General features: G+C 40.9%; 1 protein-coding gene across 2 annotated transcripts; it reads left to right on the forward strand.

Moving 5' to 3' along the window:
- Positions 1 to 232: 232 nt before the first annotated feature.
- LOC104919265 (carbohydrate sulfotransferase 11) lies at positions 233 to 18,799 on the forward strand. 2 transcript variants are annotated; one of them, XM_019266421.2, is made up of 5 exons: positions 233 to 436; positions 606 to 789; positions 14,103 to 14,179; positions 14,611 to 14,775; positions 15,106 to 18,799. In XM_019266421.2, the coding sequence occupies exons 2-5, from the start codon at positions 696 to 698 to the stop codon at positions 15,787 to 15,789; spliced, it is 1,020 nt and encodes a 339-aa protein (XP_019121966.1). In that variant the 5' UTR covers positions 233 to 436; positions 606 to 695; the 3' UTR covers positions 15,790 to 18,799. The 2 variants fall into 2 exon arrangements, with proteins under 2 accessions (XP_019121966.1, XP_027144359.1); XM_027288558.1 differs by having other exon boundaries at positions 234 to 789; positions 14,614 to 14,775.
- The last annotated feature ends 342 nt before the right edge of the window (positions 18,800 to 19,141 follow it).

Raw genomic sequence — 19,141 nt, forward strand, 5'->3', positions numbered from 1 at the left:
CACAGCTTAGCCGCAGACTGTGAACTAATAAAATTATAATAGGCTTTTGGTCACCGGGCTGAATGTTTATTTATTATTTATTTTTTACCATAAACTTATGACACATCTTGCTGAACGTAACGCCTGACAGCTGAGCAAACATCACATGGAAAAATGTGAAAAACCCGCCTTTCTGACTGGAGTTATAATATTTCCGGCACCACCTGAAGGCAGCACGGCAGTCTATAAATTGGGGGGAGAGGGCGCGAGAGAGAAAGGGTGGGGGGTGACGTCATGGCATGGTGCCCCGTCCATGTTTGGCGGAGAAGAAGTTTGTGTTGCTTCGTCAAACTCCAGACACCAGTGGTTTGGGCAACAACCAAAAGATTAGGAGAAGCAAAACAGACTTTTCATATCACTTTAAGGCTTGTCATGTCAACGTTATGTTTTATTGAAGGTGAACTTGCTTAATTTATCCTCATTTAAAGAGAGCAGAGCGGATTTATCCCCCACTAACGTTTAAATTAACGGCTAATTATTGTGTCGTTTAGTAGCTTCAACCTGGATGGGGTGTTGTTGTTGTTGTTGTCCGTAATTGATAAACAAGCTCCTTATTCTTCGGAGAGTCTCGCATCCTCCGCCGGGTGATAGCGTATGAGTCGTGTCGAGGCAGCGACGAGGGGTCGGGGGCTCCGCCAGCAGAGCCGGGCTTCAGCATGAGGATGCCCCGAGAAGGACGCCTGTTACTGGCGATGTGCCTCTGCTCGCTCTTCGTTCTCGTGCTTTACTTTCAGAGCATCACCAAACCAGGTAAGACCTCCACTCATCCTCTCAATATCTGAACACAACAGCAACGCTGCTTTAAATGTACAATAAGGAAAGAAAGTGAAACTAAAGAGTGCGTAGTATTTATGTTATATTAACGTTAGCGCACATTAGTCGTGATGTGTTAATGCACTTGTACCATGCAGCATTTATTTTTATTCAAAAAAGTTGCTATAGGAATATTATATGAATGTTACACCTTTACCTAGTGGATAATGGAGTGTGGTGGTCTTTAAATGCACCATGTGTGGGTTTTATTAGACCTGTGCTTCTTTGGCAAAGAATCATTTTGACACAATTAACACTGGCACACTTGAAACAGATGTGCAGAGACAGAATGAAATGAGGTATGAATAAGCTCACTGTGAACTGTGTAATGTTTTGAAAGCACCCCCCTCTCTCTCTCTCTCTCTGTCTCTCTCTCTCTCTGAGACCCCCTGCATTCCTCTGCTTTAACCCTTCTCTCCTCCTCTTACCTCTCCACTCCTCTCCCCTTTTGTTTCCTGGCCTGAGCCTGCCCTGGACATTGAAAGACAGAACTCCCCCACCCAGGGGACTGCAGACTCCCAGGGAGAGAGGAGTCAGAGCTTAGTCAGAGAGGAAGAGGTTTGAGATGTTTGATTTGAGCTCACCATGCACACCGGAACAGAATGGCACATGCGTGTTTGATTTTAAAAAAGAAAAAAAAGAAAAAGAGGTGCTTTCCATGTGGATCGTAAGGAGGAGGAGGGGGAGAACGGTGCAGAGGGGAGCCCAGTTTTTAGTGATAGTGTGGGACAACAGGAGCTGGATCAATCAATGAGTTGAAATGGAAAAGTAGTGAGGTGAACTCTGCGCAGCATGCTTCGCCGAGACACACGTCAGGGTACAGAGTGTACAGCATCGCCTGAGGCTGTGAAATGTGTCGTAATATACAAAAAAAGAAAAAAAAATTAAGAAATAGTAAGGCGTTAAATCACATCATCACACCCATAACCTCTTCTGAATTGTCTCCAGCACACAGCCCACGATGGAACAGTTCAAAAACCTCAGCAATAAATCACCTTTTATAGACCGCCGCACATGGAAATATGTGTAGCTTTCAGTGGCAAACACACAGACCGCATGTAGCCAAACCTACGAGCAACACACTTCAGCTATCCCCACCACCAACTAGGTGTATCCAATACTGTCTGACCTGTTTAGACTTGTCTGCTCTACAGCCCGACCAGTCGACATGTAGACCACATGAAAAGCACGTTGGAGCCATATTAGAGAGGACTAATTCACAGGGTGTCAGCTGAGCACAGGGCGTCCTTAATTGCTGCGTATCTAATCAGAGACCGTTTGAAAAGCAACACCAAATTTCTTGTGTAGTTATGTGATATCACGGCCGTTTTCACTCCCCTTTCATTTCTCACTTTAGTTTTGTTTCTGTCTGGAGATCAGTGAAGTGAAACAGGACAGATGGAACCAGTCAGCACTCCTTAACCAGAATAATATGCTGCAGTATGTATCCATATGTTGCAAGTCTGCACGTTTTATACACTTCCACTAGATGAGATATGACATTTTTCATATTTGAGATCAGATCAACCCGCTGGATTAAGTTATAGCTGGAATAAGGATCGATATTGTGACATATATGGCTTCAAGTACAACTTCTTCACCCGCAGATACTTCAGTAACAAGACATTTAAAACCCCAGGATGACTTTTGAGAGAAGACCATAAAATTTGAGACTTGACTTTAACACCACCACTAGTTGTGTTTCCATCCAAAAGTTTTGTCAATATTCACCAAATTTTGAGCCATTCAGAAAAAAGAAAATCTGAATGAATACGTTGTTTCCATTAATTGCTGTTTTGTAAATATTAGGAGCTGATAGGTGGTGCCACTTCTCCAGACATTTAAAAGAAGAGGTCTCAACAAGATCAATCTGTGAAAAACAATGCAGAAAACAGGATATGACATTTGTGTCAGTTTGATTTAATTTTTGACTTGTTTTAATGTGAGGAAGGTTACAGCAGATGTGGATGAAGTAGGGCTGTCAATCGATTAAAAAAAATTAACTAATTAATCGCAAAAATTTCTGTAATTAATCGTGATTAATTAATCAATAAATGTATCAATAAATTAAATGCATTTTTCTGAGACTGAAGCTTATAATGAATATTTATTTATGTAAAATGATCAAATTAATGTAGAATAAACTCAGATAAAGTATATGAAATTCATTCATGTTATTGGCTTAAGGTGCACATATGCACAGTGCAAACAGAAAAAAGCCAGAATGAGGAAATATACTGAGGAGTGCCACACTCCTGTAGTGTAGACTGGGTGTTTTGCTTTGAGGTGATATGTTAAAGTCGTGTTACTTCTGTGGAATTTAAATTCGGCTTTGCAAACTGTGCAAATTGCCTTGTTTTTGTCCAACGAGCCGTCGGGCAACTTTTTAAAATGAAATGTTCCCCCTAAAAGTCCGTCCTTATCCATCTTTACACCACGGACTCTCCTTTAGTTAGGATAGATCATAGACATATATGCACAGACTCTCCTTTAGTTAGGATAGATCATAGACATATATAGGTTGGTCCGTTGCTGCGATACGTTAACGTGTCCGCCATATTGGATGTGGCAGATCTGCCCGTAAACTAAAACAAGCAGGGCCGGTTTTAGCTATGGGCAATGTGGGCGACCGCCCAGGGCGCAGTCTCCGTGAGGGCTTTAAGTTAATGCCTCTTATACACCCATTCACACACACACTAATATATCTGGGAAACAAAGCTCTACTTTGCCACATCCAAAATGGCGGCCGCCACTGGAAGTAAACAAAACCGCGTTAATTGCGTTAATTTTTTTTAACGCGTTAATTCTTTAAAATTAATCGACAAAATTAACGCGTTAATTTTGACAGCACTAGGATGAAGTGATCATGCACATATTATAGAGCTGTGAGTAGAGTCATGATGTGATGTCACACCAAACTGGATCATTCAGACTGAGTGACAGGGTCAGAGTGTGAAACACTTGTAGTTTTTGAGATGTATCATCATAGCGTGATGCCAAAATGTCATTACAGTCATGGTATCTGTTCATGTTCAGACAGCTTGATTTAACGCGGTCCAATCTTCAGAGTACAGAGGGTGACAAATGTGAGCGTTCTTCCAGTAACCGGCCTGATTGTTAAAGGAGATGTGGGCGGTTAGTTGAGCAAAGATGAAAGCAGCGCTGATGAGTAATGAGCTCAACTCATAATCAGCGTTCTATGACAGAAGCTGTCTTAGGCTAATGAGTTATTAAATCATCATGTTTACTTTAACCTGTGACGCCGTATATTTGTCCACTGTACAGTATCTCAGACTCTTCTCTTTTGTCATCACTGCATAGACAGATGAATGCTACAAAATCCATATCGTATGAAATATGTCCTGCACTTGTTGAAGTTGAACACAGGCGTCCACTTGTCTTACGGAACCACATCTCCCAATTAAGCCCTGCTGTTGAATACCGGACAGGAAGCTCAGTGTGTATTATTGTTGTGCTTCCATTGTTTGCCTTCCTGTGCCAACACCCTGGGTTTGGCACTCAGGAAAGAAATATGAGTTCTATCCAGCGTGCTATTATAAACTCATTACTTAAGTCACATTGGATTTGTCGTTCTATCTACTGTCTGTTAGATCTTGGCAGGCAAGATTGTGTAAATTTAAACACTGCAGTTTGGCAGTGAGATCCAGCACTTCCTCACATTTTGCTAGAATGAGATCAGTGCTGCGCATACGGTGACTAAATAGATGATGTAGTGCAGCAACATTTTGTGTAATGTGTATGTTGAAGAAGTCCAAGGAGTGTGAAACAGAACCTCTGGACAACTACCACACCACATGTAACATTATTTAACATTATTATGCAATTTATTGGCTTTATTGAGGTCCACAGATTTCTTCCATAAGCTGATGTCGATGGTGGTTAATCACAATTTGACATCATTTATGTCTCCAGTTTCTGCTGTGTATAGCTACTTAAAAGAACGTGCAATAGCAGCAGCCATATTGGATTGTAGAGCTGAAACAATTTGCCGCCTAATTTATCAATCAATCGACAAGAAGAAGAAAAATTGGCAGCCATTTTCAGAAACAGTTAATCATTTAAGTCATTTTTGGGGCAAAAGTGCCAAACATTCACTTTTTCAAACTTCTCAAATGTGAGTATTTGATGGTTTTCTTAGTCCACTATGATAGTAAACTGAATTTATTTGGATTTAGTGCTGCTGTTCAGACATTATAAGACGTTTGAAGACATCGCTTTGGACTATCCCCCAAATTCCACCTAGCACGGATGTGACACGCTCAGTGTGTGGAGCTACACACAACCGTTCTAGGCAATGTTTCAAACCCAACTGGCTTTATTGCGGTCTGTTTCAGAAGCGGGCCTCTGCTCAGCTCTACGGGGAATATGCAATTGTTCTATTTTTGATGGACTCTGCGAACAGCGTGCGTTATTTTACAGAGCAGCTCGAGCTGGCAGGAAGTCAAAAACAGGAATGACAAAGAATCTGGTGCCTGGTGGGGTTTTTGTTTTTTTGCTTTATAGTCTAAACTGATTAATCAAGAAAATAATCTACATTTTGATCAAAAAAGACAGTTAGCTGCAGCCCTTCTGGACCGAAAGCATTGAGTTTAGCTTGATTTGACAATATCTGTCATATCTGCTAATGTATCACCAAGTTGAAGCCTGGATTTAAAGTCATGAATGTTGCTTTGCTTTGAGCTGTGTGCTTCTAACACAGCCCATGATGATGGGCAAGAGGAAGTCTATCTTTTCAAAACTGCGCACAGAAAAATTGGGCTTTGGTAGCCTTTTTTTTCCTGTCTCTTTGACCCTGTTTCCATTCAGCTTTTGCAAATTGTTTTTCATTGTCATCATCAAATCTTATTTTAACAATAAAATGCCAATACGGTACATTTCCGTCAGCAGAAAACGCGCTCACATCGCCACTGAAGTGTAGCAATGTTTTCCCTGACGTGCTATTTCCAGTCTGCCTCTCTTATTAGGTGCATCATGATTTGAACAAAAATAGAGATGAACACCCAGTTTCTCTTTCCTCTCCGACTCTTTTATGTGGTTGCATTGACTCAGCAGTGTCATTGTGTTTGCGGTTTGAGAGCATGTGCTACTATGCCAAGTATCTTAGCTCAGGGTTGGAGGGATGGCTCAGAGTTTGTGGACTCGACAAAGGTGGAGTGAACTTGTCAGCGTTTACAAGATAAGTGAATTCCACACTTTGCTAACAGTGCTAATTTGACACACCTCCGGGTGTGCTGTTTGACACAGGAAACCATTTTCTCTCATCACCCGTCAGAAACCAAAACCAAGCGAATTACAAACTTTGATAAGAACACAAGAGATAAGCTGAACACCGCTGGCTTTAAGAAACACTACGTCGTTCTTTAATCAAGCCTTACACTCAACATATGGTTATACTTGTCATAAAAAAAGGATGGGTACGATACCACATGGCATGGAAACCAAACTCAACTGACAGATGTTGTCCTTGAGCAGAAGCAGGACTTGTGTCTGAGGTTTGCTCTTGGCAGAATCGTCATTTCTGAGCCACGAGCATATTCTCCGTTGACAGTGGCTGTTTGCTCTACATACACCCTCTCCAACATTTCCACTTCATTTGCTAGGCAGTCATACATGGGGGAGAAAACTCTTCTTCATCAGACAATAGAGAATTGTGCGATGGAGCTGAAATGCCCACAGGCACCTGAATACCATTTAACCACTGTTTTAGGTTTCGTCACAAACAAACAGCCACAGATGGATGACAGGTTGTGTTGTTGGTTTGTTTTTTTGCTGGATATAACAGATGCTCGACACTCTGCTTCACAAAAGCGAAATCCACTCAGCCGGTTTTTCCGACAGTGATGGATTCCACCTCGCAACTCTAAACAGAGGCAACATCAAGGCCCGCTCTGATGTGCCCACACACAGAGTCAGCACACACAATTAACAATGTCACTTTATACCTACTATGACCACACACACACACACACACACTCAAACACACGCTGTAATCTGTCGCATTTACCCACAGACACACTCGTTCACTGCCGTATGCGCATTAATACGCAACATGATCCTGTAATCGAACACGTCAGCACTACTTTATGTGCGCGTGTGCATGCCGCATCTTATCATCTGACTCTGACATCAGGGTGGCTGCTGTGAAGCAAACAAAGAATATTATGATGTCTTTAAGGTCCCCCACAATGCCTGGAGGCTCTTTAGAGAGCGCCGTACACCACGTGGCTGTTTGTTCTGCCTCACTCTGTGAGGTCTATCAAAAGTCTATTTGTTAATACCCCACACATGCTTTATCTTGTTAATCCTCAAGCCTTCTGGCTTCTGTCATTTAAAACACCGCTAACGTTAAGGGACGTTTTAAAAAGCATAAGTGGATTTATACGCCAAGACAAGAGCTGGAGGCTTGTGTCTTAAGTAGTTGAAGATGATGTTGTGGTTTCAGTGCTTCATGGGAAGGTCAGACTGGGTCTCTGATTTTCCTTGTTCTGTTAACTTGTTGTAAACCGGTAGCTGATTGTCATGTTGTCTGTTGCAGGTTAGCCGTGGTTTGTGGCAGTGCTTTTTTTTTAGCTTCTATGTGGTTTCAGGTATTAAGGAGTTTGTTGGTTTTGGAAACAACAAAGTTCAGCTGCTGAGACAGAGAGACAGGACGAAGAGTGCAAGCTCTTACAATCTCCGCAGCAATTAGACACGTTTCCTGGAATGAGCAGGCTCCCAGACAAACAACAAACTGTAACACTGCTATGAACGTTTGCCTGATTAAACTCTTCCACTCCACCCCTTTCATAATAAACAGCATTTTGTCTTCTCTGCAGACAGCATAGCAGTGGTGTACATCATCTAAAAGCTGGGAACCTCAAGATTGATTTAAGGTGCAAGTCAAGTTTTTCTAGTCATAAACATGTAATAAACATTGTCTCACTTAGGTGCCTATTCAAATATTAAGGTTCATAAAAGACACGAGGACTTGAGGAACACATAGAAAAATTCAAAACCAAAAACTTTTTTTTTATTTGGCTATTTCTCTAAGAATCTTTGTGACTGGATGGCGAGCACTTCTCTACTGGAAACTACTCAGAAACCACCTAATTGTTAATATACCTGGAAAAGCCACCCGACCTCTGAATGCTTAAAGGTTGTATGTAATGGCTGAGATTATCCTCGAAGGTCACAAGAGGTCAATGAAGACAGGGAGATCAAGTTTCAGAAAAGCGGTTTTACTACAATGAAATAGCTGCTATAGGGACTAAGTTGTGACACACGAATCCAGTCAGACTCACTGACTCCACAAAGAGTCTCAGCTTTCTAGCCCGACCCAATTATGCAATTCTAATACTGTTTAGGGACCCCAGTATGCAGAAGTAGTCAAATACATTAGGCAAAAATAACTTGCAGTATATACAGCATGCAAAACTGTTTTTACCCAAAGCTGCATGGGATCAGTACAAAGTGGGCATGTCTGTGAAGGGGAGACTACATTTGGAGCATTATGTATCCCCATTAATTGGTTTGTAGTAGATTCAGAACCAGAAAAATGAAATCTACTTAAGAGCTGCAAACAGGAAATCAATTTAAATAAACATTTTTCTGTCTTGGACCAACAGCATCCATTGGTCTAGTCTCATATGACATCGTCTGCGCTGTGGATGAGGTTAATACACGCAAAACACAAAGCACAGTTGAAAAAAAAAAGGATTTAATCACAAGCTCTCAGTCTATAAACATTTATACTGCATTTATTCTCAGATTAAGACAGCATTTTTATTTACTTTTGTAAAAAATTGTTTATTTAAAATGATTTCCTGTTTACAGCTCTTAAGTATTTTCTACGAAAGAATGTTTGAGCTCAGAAATAGTGACTTAATTTATCTGATACAGGAGGAATGCAGGAAAAATAAATAAATAAATAGTAATAAAATGTATTCCCCAGTTCTAGTATAACATCTACAAGCATTATGTTCTAGGGTCAGCTTATCCCTCCTCTCCTTCTGGCCCTGACCTGCATGCTGTGTTTATAGTGTGAAGCAGAAGCCAAATTTGTAAGGGCCTCACTAGTTGAGGCTCATGTCTTACCTGAGTGAACGCATAGTTGATCAAACTGAAGCTTTTAACTCTTGACATCATAGTTTATGAAGTGAGTTGGTTGATGTAGTAATTTAATCTAGAAATCTGTCACGGGAATGTTTCCATTTCATTTCTCTGCAAGATGGTGAGATTATAAGGAACTTCCTGCTTCACTACAAAGGATCCAACTCATCGTAAAGTCACCTCAGCTCGTCGGTCTAATTAGCACCATCTGTGGCTCCTAACATGTGGATGGTGTGACACCTTCAAATCGAGCTACACAGCAAACAAACAAAGTCTGGTGACTCCTCATGGCCTCACTGTGTCCTCCTGCCTCCATTTTTTTTGTTTTTTTTTTTGTTTGTCGTGTCACATCTTATTGTCACTGTCACTTTCATTGATACCGTGAAACAGACTCTTCTACCTCGATCAAATTACATCGTGGCTTTCTTTCAGCTCATGGAAACTTCCATTACATGGCCCTCATAAAGACAGGCTTTTATTTCAAGTGCAATTAAGTGTAATCTTACCTCTTTAAGTAAATATTTATATTGGTGATGCCACAGAATGCTCTGTGCTATTCATCATGATCACAGAGGGCAATATAATAGCGAAGATGGCTGAGATTTTTCTTAAATAAAAAAGACATATAGAAACTAAAACCCAGCTGCACTGTGTGTTTAATGCACCTCGTAACAGACTATGTCACTAACTTCCTGTCAGCTGATTTGTCACAATAGTGCTCACTGTTTATAATGATCCAGAACAGTATACGTCCTTAATGGAACCTTGTTTGTCTGGGAGTATAACATCAGCACGGCTCCACGCGTCTGATAAAGCAGATAGACCCGGGTTTTAAAACATGAGCATGTTTATGTGTGTAGTTCTGCTCTTCTTTAACTGTCAGTGTTGAGTCACTTCCTAGGTCTGAGAGGAAGTGGTGTTTTTTCTGGTGTATGTGATAATGCACAGAAGAGATGTGGTTCATGAGTCTCTTTCCGTTTAACAGAAAACAAACCACTGACCACGTGAATGAAGGTGAACGCTTCGATGCATTAGAAAGAATCAGAAAAGTTAAACCTTCCCGACAAAACAAAAGAGAGTTTTAAAGGTTTTGAGAGTTTTGAAAAGTTTTATGCTGGCTGATGTGTTGTGGTGCAACGTATTAAAATTCACCAGAAAATACTTTCATTCGAACATTTTTATTTCAAACATGTAAAAGTCAAAAAGGGAAAAAAAAAAAAGAAAACAGGTCAGACCTGTACACGCACATCTTCTCTTATCCAGTGCAAATTAAATGAAAATCGTACATGTTCAAAAAGGAGTAGGAAGCAGTATACATGTAGATCAGTAGATTTATTTTAGCTGGATTTTATAGTAACATTTATAGTTACAGATCTTTGAATCAAATAATTTAAAACGGAATAAGATGCAAGGACTTCATCCTCCCCTTAACATTAGGCTTCGACCTAAAAATGTTCAAACTGGTTTGTTATTAAGTCAAACTACTGTCACGTGGACATGTGACTTCTAGCCATTTCCAAGTGAGAGCCATGAACGTTTGCATGTTTTTTCTCAACACACTCATGCACATTTTTCACAACAAAATCTTTTGTCCACTGAAACACTTTTATCAGGGCTTTTCATTTGAAACAGACACAGGACGTGTTGAGTTTCTATTAACAAAATAATACAAAGGCTGACAAGAAAACAGGAGCGGATCGAAATAAAGATTCATACTTAAGTTACGTTACTGACCGTCCTAGTGACTAGCTAACTTGCTGACACAACAAACAGACGTGACAGTTGTCAGGGACAGGGTCATATTAGAGGTGTACTGTAAAGGGGAAGTGATGGCCTAATTTTTTATTAATGTTACACTAATGTATTTCGCAAAGTAGTTCGCAACTTACAGTGAGCACCGAGCACTGCTCAGCTTTGATCCTTACTCTAACAGCAGCAGCTCATTAACGGGTTAACATTGTTGAGAGCTGCTTCTTGTCTCTTCTTGGTCGTAATCAGACTGGTCGTATTCATACCCACATGTACACTCAAACTGAGAGGCGAGATGAACGACTAACGACTAGTACAGCTATGAATGATGGGTCTTGTTTTTTGGTTATAGACCATATGGACAAACTTTGACCTCATCATGTTGGTACATGAGCAGTGAGGGGATTACCCAAATCATCGCTAAAAAAAACTGTCTTTGTATCAAACAGTTATTGGGAACTTACCAAATCAACTAAACTGTCAGAGGCTACAAATACTTGAAAAAAAAAAAAACTTCCCTTTTCTTTAGAAAAATTAACACATTGGGTGTAACTGTCTCAGGCTCCAGATAGTCAAGTGAAATAAAAGTTTGACGTGCTCTGGTGAAGCCAAAAAAAAGCCAATAATATTCACAAATTATCATCAGCTTTCACGATTTATTGAGAACACAAGCATAAACCAAATCAAATAGCTCCGGCTGCATTCTTCCGATATCATCAATACTTTGTCTGTTCAGAATAGGCAAAGTAATTAAATAAAATGTCAGAGTACAAAAGCTTTGAGACTTTGTGTTGCCACTTCACCCTGTGAGATGCTGTTGATGGTGCCACATTAAGAAGAATATAACCAAGATAAAGATAATAAACTGCTGTTTTATACTCATTACACAGTGAACGCTGCTTAAAACACAAAAAAAAGAAACATGCAATAAAACCCACTAAAAATGTCCTAAAACATCACCTCTAACCCATAATTAGTAAATGTTCCTTTAATAAAGTTATCTGAAAAATGAAGATGCAGTTAAGAAAGACAGATTATAATAAGATAAGCCAAATAGAGTGGAGGAAGTATAATTACAACAGGAAGAACATAATGTACAAACTGAAGAGACTCAACAGAGCAGAGGGGCTGTCTAAAATACAGCAACACTCTCTCCCTCAATTCAGAGAATCACAAGCCCGAAAGTGTCACATAAACAAATCAGACGTTTACCTATAGTCATCAGAAGCATCTGCCAATAAAGAATGATTAAAGGCTGAATGGGGGTGGAACAGGATAACATGAACCATCTTCTTCTGCCGTAAACAAATAGCGGCATACCACGAAGAATCGACGCATTACTCCAAAACGAGCGGTTAACCACAGTTGTCAGTAGTATAGCTGCCAGTGAAAGGGGCATGATACGCCATTTATAAGTCAGCAGTTGGCATATTTCATTAATAATCAATATATTTTATTTTATTTTTATAGGTTTAAGGACTCAGAAATGTTGACTTGATCATTTGACTCTGTCGAATAAGACTTAGGGTTAAAGCGTTTCCTCCCCCTCATGTAGTGTGTTTATAGAAAACAGATAATAAACCATTACTATGAACAGAGCCTCAACAAGAGTCTTTCGACCCACTTTTGAGCTTCCTGAGGAAGTGTCTTAAGTTTGCAGACGGCTTAGCTGCTGTTGACTGAGAGCGTAGACAGCTCATTCATTCTGTTCAGTTCTACCTGGAAGATTTCTCTGACCACTCCAAGCCGTCCCTCTTCCTTTCTCTTCATCATTTCATCCCAACAGGAAAGCACAGAGTCCTGTTTGAAACTTTAGATCATACATCATCATATGCTGTCCATAAATGGATTTCATTCATATCCAAAGCTTTCATCACGGTCCAGCTCTAGATTTAGATGCCTATCTTTGCGTGTTTAGATGATGTGGCAGATTCTCCCAGAGGAAGTCGGGGATTTTGATGGTTGGTGTGAGCTGAGTCAGATAGGAGGGACAGACACTTCCTCTTATACAACGTGTTCTACTATACTCCCAGCCACCACGACTGTTGTCGTTCTGCTTTTTTGTCTTCTGATTCCTCAAACTGGCAGGAAGGGGTTATGATTTAGAGCTTGATTGTAATCTAGCAAGTAAACAACAGTTCTTTATATGTTTTTTTTATGAGATTATTTCCACACTGACAGAGAGATTTAATAAATTTGTGTGCCACAAAAAACAGCTCTGATCTGCAAGTTCAGTGTGTTTTCATAGTGTGAACTCAGCAGAAAGAAAAGGAGCAGCGGGGAGAATAAAGCTCTGTCCTTCTGGATCCCATAGCATAACCCTTCATCTTGCGTTTTATTGCTAGCTGATATGCTTTCCATATGATGGCGTGGCCTTTTCTCGTCATTCCATAGGCCCCTCTTTCCCCCTATGCTCGCACACATAAAACACATTCCCCACCTCTTTCCACCTCCATCACTCTCCAGCTTTGTGTAAGATGCAAAGCAACCCTAGGCATTGTTTTGCCACATGTGCAAAACAAATCACTTCTCGCTCAAATCCATTAGCTTGCAGACCCAAACACCGGCTGCCATCAGTTCTGGGTGGGAACCAGGAGAAGAGGGGGATGGGGAGCGGGGGATTGAAGGAGTAGACAGATGTGTTTATAAAGGGCTGGAGGAGGGAGGAGAGACGATAACGAGGTCTCCATCCAGATATTTGAACTTCTACAAAGCAGTTTTCAGCAGCTCCATCATTACACGTTATGCAGCAAAGCATCAGCTAATCAGTGTTGCATATTTATCATTGTTTGTTTTTGGAACGTTAGGGAATTAGTACCGGGTGGTCTCTAAATCTGTTTAGTTTTGTACTGTGTCCACTAATTTTCAGAAGCCTAACAGTGAAGTTAAAGAGGACAGAATAAGAAAAGAAATTTCAGCTAGATCAACAAAAGAAAAGAGGCGTCACTTATGTAAGAGAGTCAGAGGCAGAGTTTGGAAGGAACACACTGTTCCTATGGAATCTTGAAATGAAAGGAGGACGATCACGTCATGATAAAGACAGAACCAGAGGAGTGTTGGAAAGTTGGCTCTCACTGACCTTCCTTACAAAGATACATGGACGTCTTTATAGTGCAACTGAACACACTGTAAAAAACATGTTTCTCATTTGTGACCTACATACACGCTTGTGAAAAAATAGAAGTAATGTGGGCTTAAATTAGCGGTGACAAAGTCAACAGAACACCCGCAGTGAAACTTCATGAGACGTGTTCTTTTGTTGACATATCGCACATGACATGACATAGATTTACTGTGGCCATTTCACATTATTTTCACAAATCCTGTGGAACGATGAAAACATAAGAGAGGTATTTACGAAACACTGTTTTGATTTGTCTCTCTTGCTGTAGAACCTGGGGTGAAGACGGGCAGCAGTCCAAGGAAAAGCAGGAGAAGTCCACTGCAGACGCTCTACAATGGAGACCAGGTGAGAACACAAACGCACACCTATTTGTCAAACTCTTAGAAGCTTTGGCAGCTTTGCAACAATTGAGTAATTACTGTAAACGATGGCATGATGACTGCATAGCTAGTACTAGCAGCATGACTTTGTTGATGGCATTGTCGGTTCATTGGTCGTCAGCACAGATACCAGACCTGCAGCAACCAGGCTGAAGTGTTAAAGGGGTATTCCAGCAATTAAGTGTTACATTTCCATAAAGCTGGGCTGAAAATCAATCATCTTATAATATCAAGAAATCAAATGGCAACGTGAGACCAAGGCGACACTGTGAAACCAGTCACTCGTGAATGGTTGGTTAGGTGTTGTGTGGACTTGCCTTTAACACATTTTTCTCTGTGCTTCTCCCCCTCGTCTTTGATCAATCTCCTGCATCGTCCTCATCACATCTCTACAAGCAGCAGGAGCTGGTGGAAGCTCAGAGGTCCCTCCAAGGCCGCAGGGAGGTGTTGGAGGAGGCGTGTCTGAGCCACATGAGGAAGCGGCAGGTGCTCTCGCCTGAGGACCTCAAACACCTCATTGTGGATGATAAACACAGTCTTATTTACTGCTATGTACCCAAGGTTGGTTCCCATGAGATTAAGTAGTGCAGATGAAATTGTAGTGATTTTCAAACTGTGAAGTGTGCCTGCTTAGGGGAAGAGTTGAAGTGGGATATGAGACAAGGAATCCAGTGTGGGGGTAGAGGGTCTTGGCTGCAGTTGGGCCCACAGTGTCAGAAGTTTAAAAAAACAAAACAGTTACAGAGTACAAAATATCTGCCCCAACTGTTTTTTAAAAATATTAATTGATGTATTTAGTTCAGATTGTTGAGACGTTTGTTGCAGTGTGTGAAAACATACATAAATGTGTATTTTGGTTTGAAAGAAAATGCTCTTCTTTATCACTTCCAGGTAGCATGCACCAATTGGAAGCGTGTTCTCATGGTCCTCACCAGCGACGGCCGCTACACCAACCCCCTTGCCATCCCTGCAAATGAGGCCCATGTGGCGGGTAACCTCCGCACGCTTTCCGAATTCTCAGTCCCTGAGATTAACAAGCGCCTCCGCAGCTACCTCAAGTTCATCTTCGTGCGGGAGCCCTTCGAGCGCCTGGTGTCCGCCTACCGCAACAAGTTCACCCGTAGCTACAACACTGCTTTCCACAAGCGCTACGGAACCAAGATCATCCGCAGACACCGGCCCCACGCGGAGCCTGAGGCACTGGAGAAAGGAAATGACGTTTCCTTCCACGAGTTTGTCCAGTACCTGGTGGACCCTCGGACCCAACGCGAGGAACCTTTTAATGAGCACTGGGAGCGGGTGCACTCCCTCTGCCACCCATGCCTGATCCACTATGATGTTGTGGGGAAATATGAGACTCTGGAGCCGGATGCTCAGGCTGTGCTCAAGTTGGCCGGAGTGGAGGGAACACTTCAATTTCCAACATCTGGTAAGAGCACCAGGACTGATGGCAACATGGCAGCACGCTTCTTTAAGCATATCAGTCCTTTCTACCAGAAGAAACTGTTCAACCTGTATCGGATGGACTTCATGCTCTTCAACTACTCCACACCGGAGTACCTCAGGACTCGATGAGGACCAGAGAAAAGACGATAGACATCAGTGCCATGGATGAAGCAGCTGTGATAGCAACATTGTGTTAGTGATGGATCATTTTGCACTTTTTTGGTTACCGTGGGCTTTTCATCCCTGCCAAGAGTGGACCGTCACAAGACTTTCACTATCACTCCAACAAAAACACGATTTTCTGGTTTCAGTGAGTGGAACTTTTTAAACGGAACCAACTTCGTTCATTTGAAGAAAAGACAGATGACAGATCACATTTGTCAGTTTGCTTCCCAGTGTGAGAAGTGTGTTTTGAAGTTCAGCAGAACAGAATGCAGGTTGTGTTTGAAAATGCACACACAAACTGTCTTCACTAAGGGGCCCTTTCTGTCGGGGCTTTAGGGTTCAGTTAGAACTCAGTATTTATTTTTGATTCACCAGAATGCTATTTCTCACATCGTCAAATTGAGCGAAACTTTCTTTGACCTTCACTTTCGTTGTTTGTTACATGTGGTCGTCGAGTCGAGGCGTGACATGCCTTACTAGCATCCCTGCGGTGCCCACTACAGTAAAACGTTCTCCCATGGCTTGTTTTCCTGAGAATTAATGAGCCATAAATGAAAGCCACACTTTCAGAGGAGCAGGTTCCACTCTTGCATGGGTATGCAGGTAAATGTGCTGACTGTGAAACTGAGCACAGCAGGTTCATTCAAAACACCTGGTTGGCATTTATGTACGTGTGTCAGTGTATAAAGTATTTATTGTTATAGAACATTGTGTGGTAGTGAGGATCATGGCTCATGATTTTGTGAAAATGAATTTTATATAAAAGAAGAGAGAGTGTTTTTTGCATGGAAATGTATTTGCTGTCTTGGCTTTTGCACATAAACTCATGCCAAATAGAAATCTTCTAGACAAAACTCATCATATGCTACTCTTTTTTAACTTTCCACTCCTCGGATCAAACCGCTCTTCCCTGGGCTTGTCTTACCATCACAGCACTCGTTGACACTATCCTAAATGTTATATCTGAGAATAATTCCCAGGGAAACTTGCAGTCACTCCTTACTTCCAGTAAAAGCTTGTTGCCATCCCTCCTGTATCGCTGTCTGTATTTAGCTCTGGGCAGGTAGGCTGAACAAACAACCACATAGCTGTGGTTGGGGCTGGGCCCAGCCCAGCACTACCCCTCGTCAGAGCTCGCCTTGTTAGGGTGAATGCAGGCACCTACGGTCATCTCCACTGCAAGGCCTTTTTCAGCAAATGTGGCGGAATTTACGGTAAATAATACGGCGGGTGAATGTAGGAAAATGTTTATTAATGGCCCGTACTGTGAAAAAATCAGGTGTGTCTTCATATGGTTTTAAATGATTTAAGGGGAAGTCCACCAATTTTACACACACAAGTCCGATTATAATTCTTTGTGGGGACTATGGTTGAATACGGTTTAGGCTAAGAGACTGCAAGTTTTAAAAGGACCAATCTGGAGTTAAAAAGAAGTGATCTTATCAGACCGTGGAGTGCGCTCCTCAAATCTGAGGCACACGAGCTGCTACTAACATAACCTACCCAAATCCCCAATCAATTGCATTGTGGGTAATATGGCTATCAGGTGTTGACAAAGAAGACGAAGAATGCCTGGAATATAAATAGATTTTCTTTCAACTGTTCTTCACGGTCCAACAGTGTTAACTTAATGCTAAATCAGTGGAGTCTTAAATCCATTATTTGAAAAAGATGTGAACTTAATCACCTGTTGTTGTTTGTTAGATTGTCTTTGAAAAAAAAGCCATTTAAGAATGTGTGTATAGAAAACTTCATGTGAAATTGAATTGTTTGTTGAAGTACACATGTTGATGCTTAATGTTTTCCATTTTCAGTTTACAAGGAGGTTTGATGAAAGATTCATTTCATGTCATTTGGCACTGGTTACATGAAAAAAACTGAAAAAAGAAACCCTGAAAAACAGGGTTATCACAGCCATAAGCAATACAAGTATTTCTAATGACTTCCTACATTTCCCATTGTGAAAAGTGATTTTTACTCCAATTTACAGGCCTGTCGTGCTTATCAAGACACAATCTAGACAATCTAATCTCCTGGATGAATCAAAAAACAACAAACGCTGGGATTCATCTGGTCCTGACACAGCTACACACACAGCTATCCGTGAGAACAACAATAATTCATTTCAAAACAACAACAACAAAAGTCCCAATTTATATTTAAGACAAAAAAGTCTGGATACAACAATTTGATTTAGTGCACGTCCAGACAAGTTGGCATTGTACTAGCAATAATTTCATCTCTTTGTCTTCCAGATTTCTTGCTTAAGACTGGAAACAATGCTTTTTCTTTTCTTTTTTTTAAATGCCCGTAGTCATGCTTTAAAAAGTGCAATATCTCTGTGGGAGTATCTGTAATGTGTTAAAAGCTGTATCTTTATAAGTGACTTCCTCTCTCATTCAAGCCTTAAATTTGTGCCATCACGCCACATTTTCTTTTTCTGTTTGGCTATGATTGTAGCCATGGATTACAGGGTTTTCATTGTAATGCTTCCCTTTGTAGCAGTGTGTGATTTAAGACATGATTTGCAAGACGAAGCGACTTGCCAAAACCCAATCACACCCTTCATGTTTTTTCTTCTTACTGGCTCAACGAAATGCTGCACAAGATATATGTTGTACCTTTTTAATTCTCCTTTTAAATCTTTCTTTCCAGGAAAATAGAGATAAGAAGTAGCTTGTTCTTTCAAAGGGATGAAACATACTGAACATGTCCAGACGCTGCTGCATGTGAACAGTTAGGCAGACATCTTCAGCCATTTCTGTAGAACTGTTCCCTTTAGTCAGATCTGTGACTTGGAGAGTCACTGTGAAATAGTGAACAGAGCACAATTTGAAAGAACCTGTCATGCACCAGTTTAGTCGTGCCACAAAACTGTGAATGTGATAACTTGATAACTGAAGTGCACTTGCTGATGTGATGTTTGACTGGATGGTAACCTTGACGTGCCAACAAATACAATCCCTTTACAGCAGCACTGTGTGTACGTGTTATTTTTTGTTTTTTTGTTTTTTTTCAATCACCTCTTTTCAGCTTAACTGAAGGCATGAAAACTAACATAAAATTTATGAGCAATGAGGAGACTTTAAACCACAAATTAATGTATTAAGCATACAGAAAGATGAAATTGGCAGAGATGGATGGATGGATGGATGCATACACACACTGATGCTTACATACATGCATGCTTACATACATATGTATGTACATACATACATACATACATACATACATACATACATACATGCTTGCTTACATCTATATATACATACATACGTATGTATGTACGTACATGCATACATACATACATACATGC

Source organism: Larimichthys crocea, chromosome XV, assembly GCF_000972845.2.
Source record: "Larimichthys crocea isolate SSNF chromosome XV, L_crocea_2.0, whole genome shotgun sequence".
In the NCBI taxonomy this organism is placed as follows: Eukaryota; Metazoa; Chordata; class Actinopteri; family Sciaenidae; genus Larimichthys; species Larimichthys crocea.

Coding starts and splice junctions, on each gene's coding strand:
- LOC104919265 (XM_019266421.2), top strand. CDS start 696: ATGAGGATGCCCCGAGAAGGACGCCTGTTACTGGCGATGTGCCTCTGC. Junction 14,180..14,610: donor CGCTCTACAATGGAGACCAG/GTGAGAACACAA, acceptor CATCTCTACAAG/CAGCAGGAGCTGGTGGAAGC. Junction 14,776..15,105: donor TTTACTGCTATGTACCCAAG/GTTGGTTCCCAT, acceptor TATCACTTCCAG/GTAGCATGCACCAATTGGAA.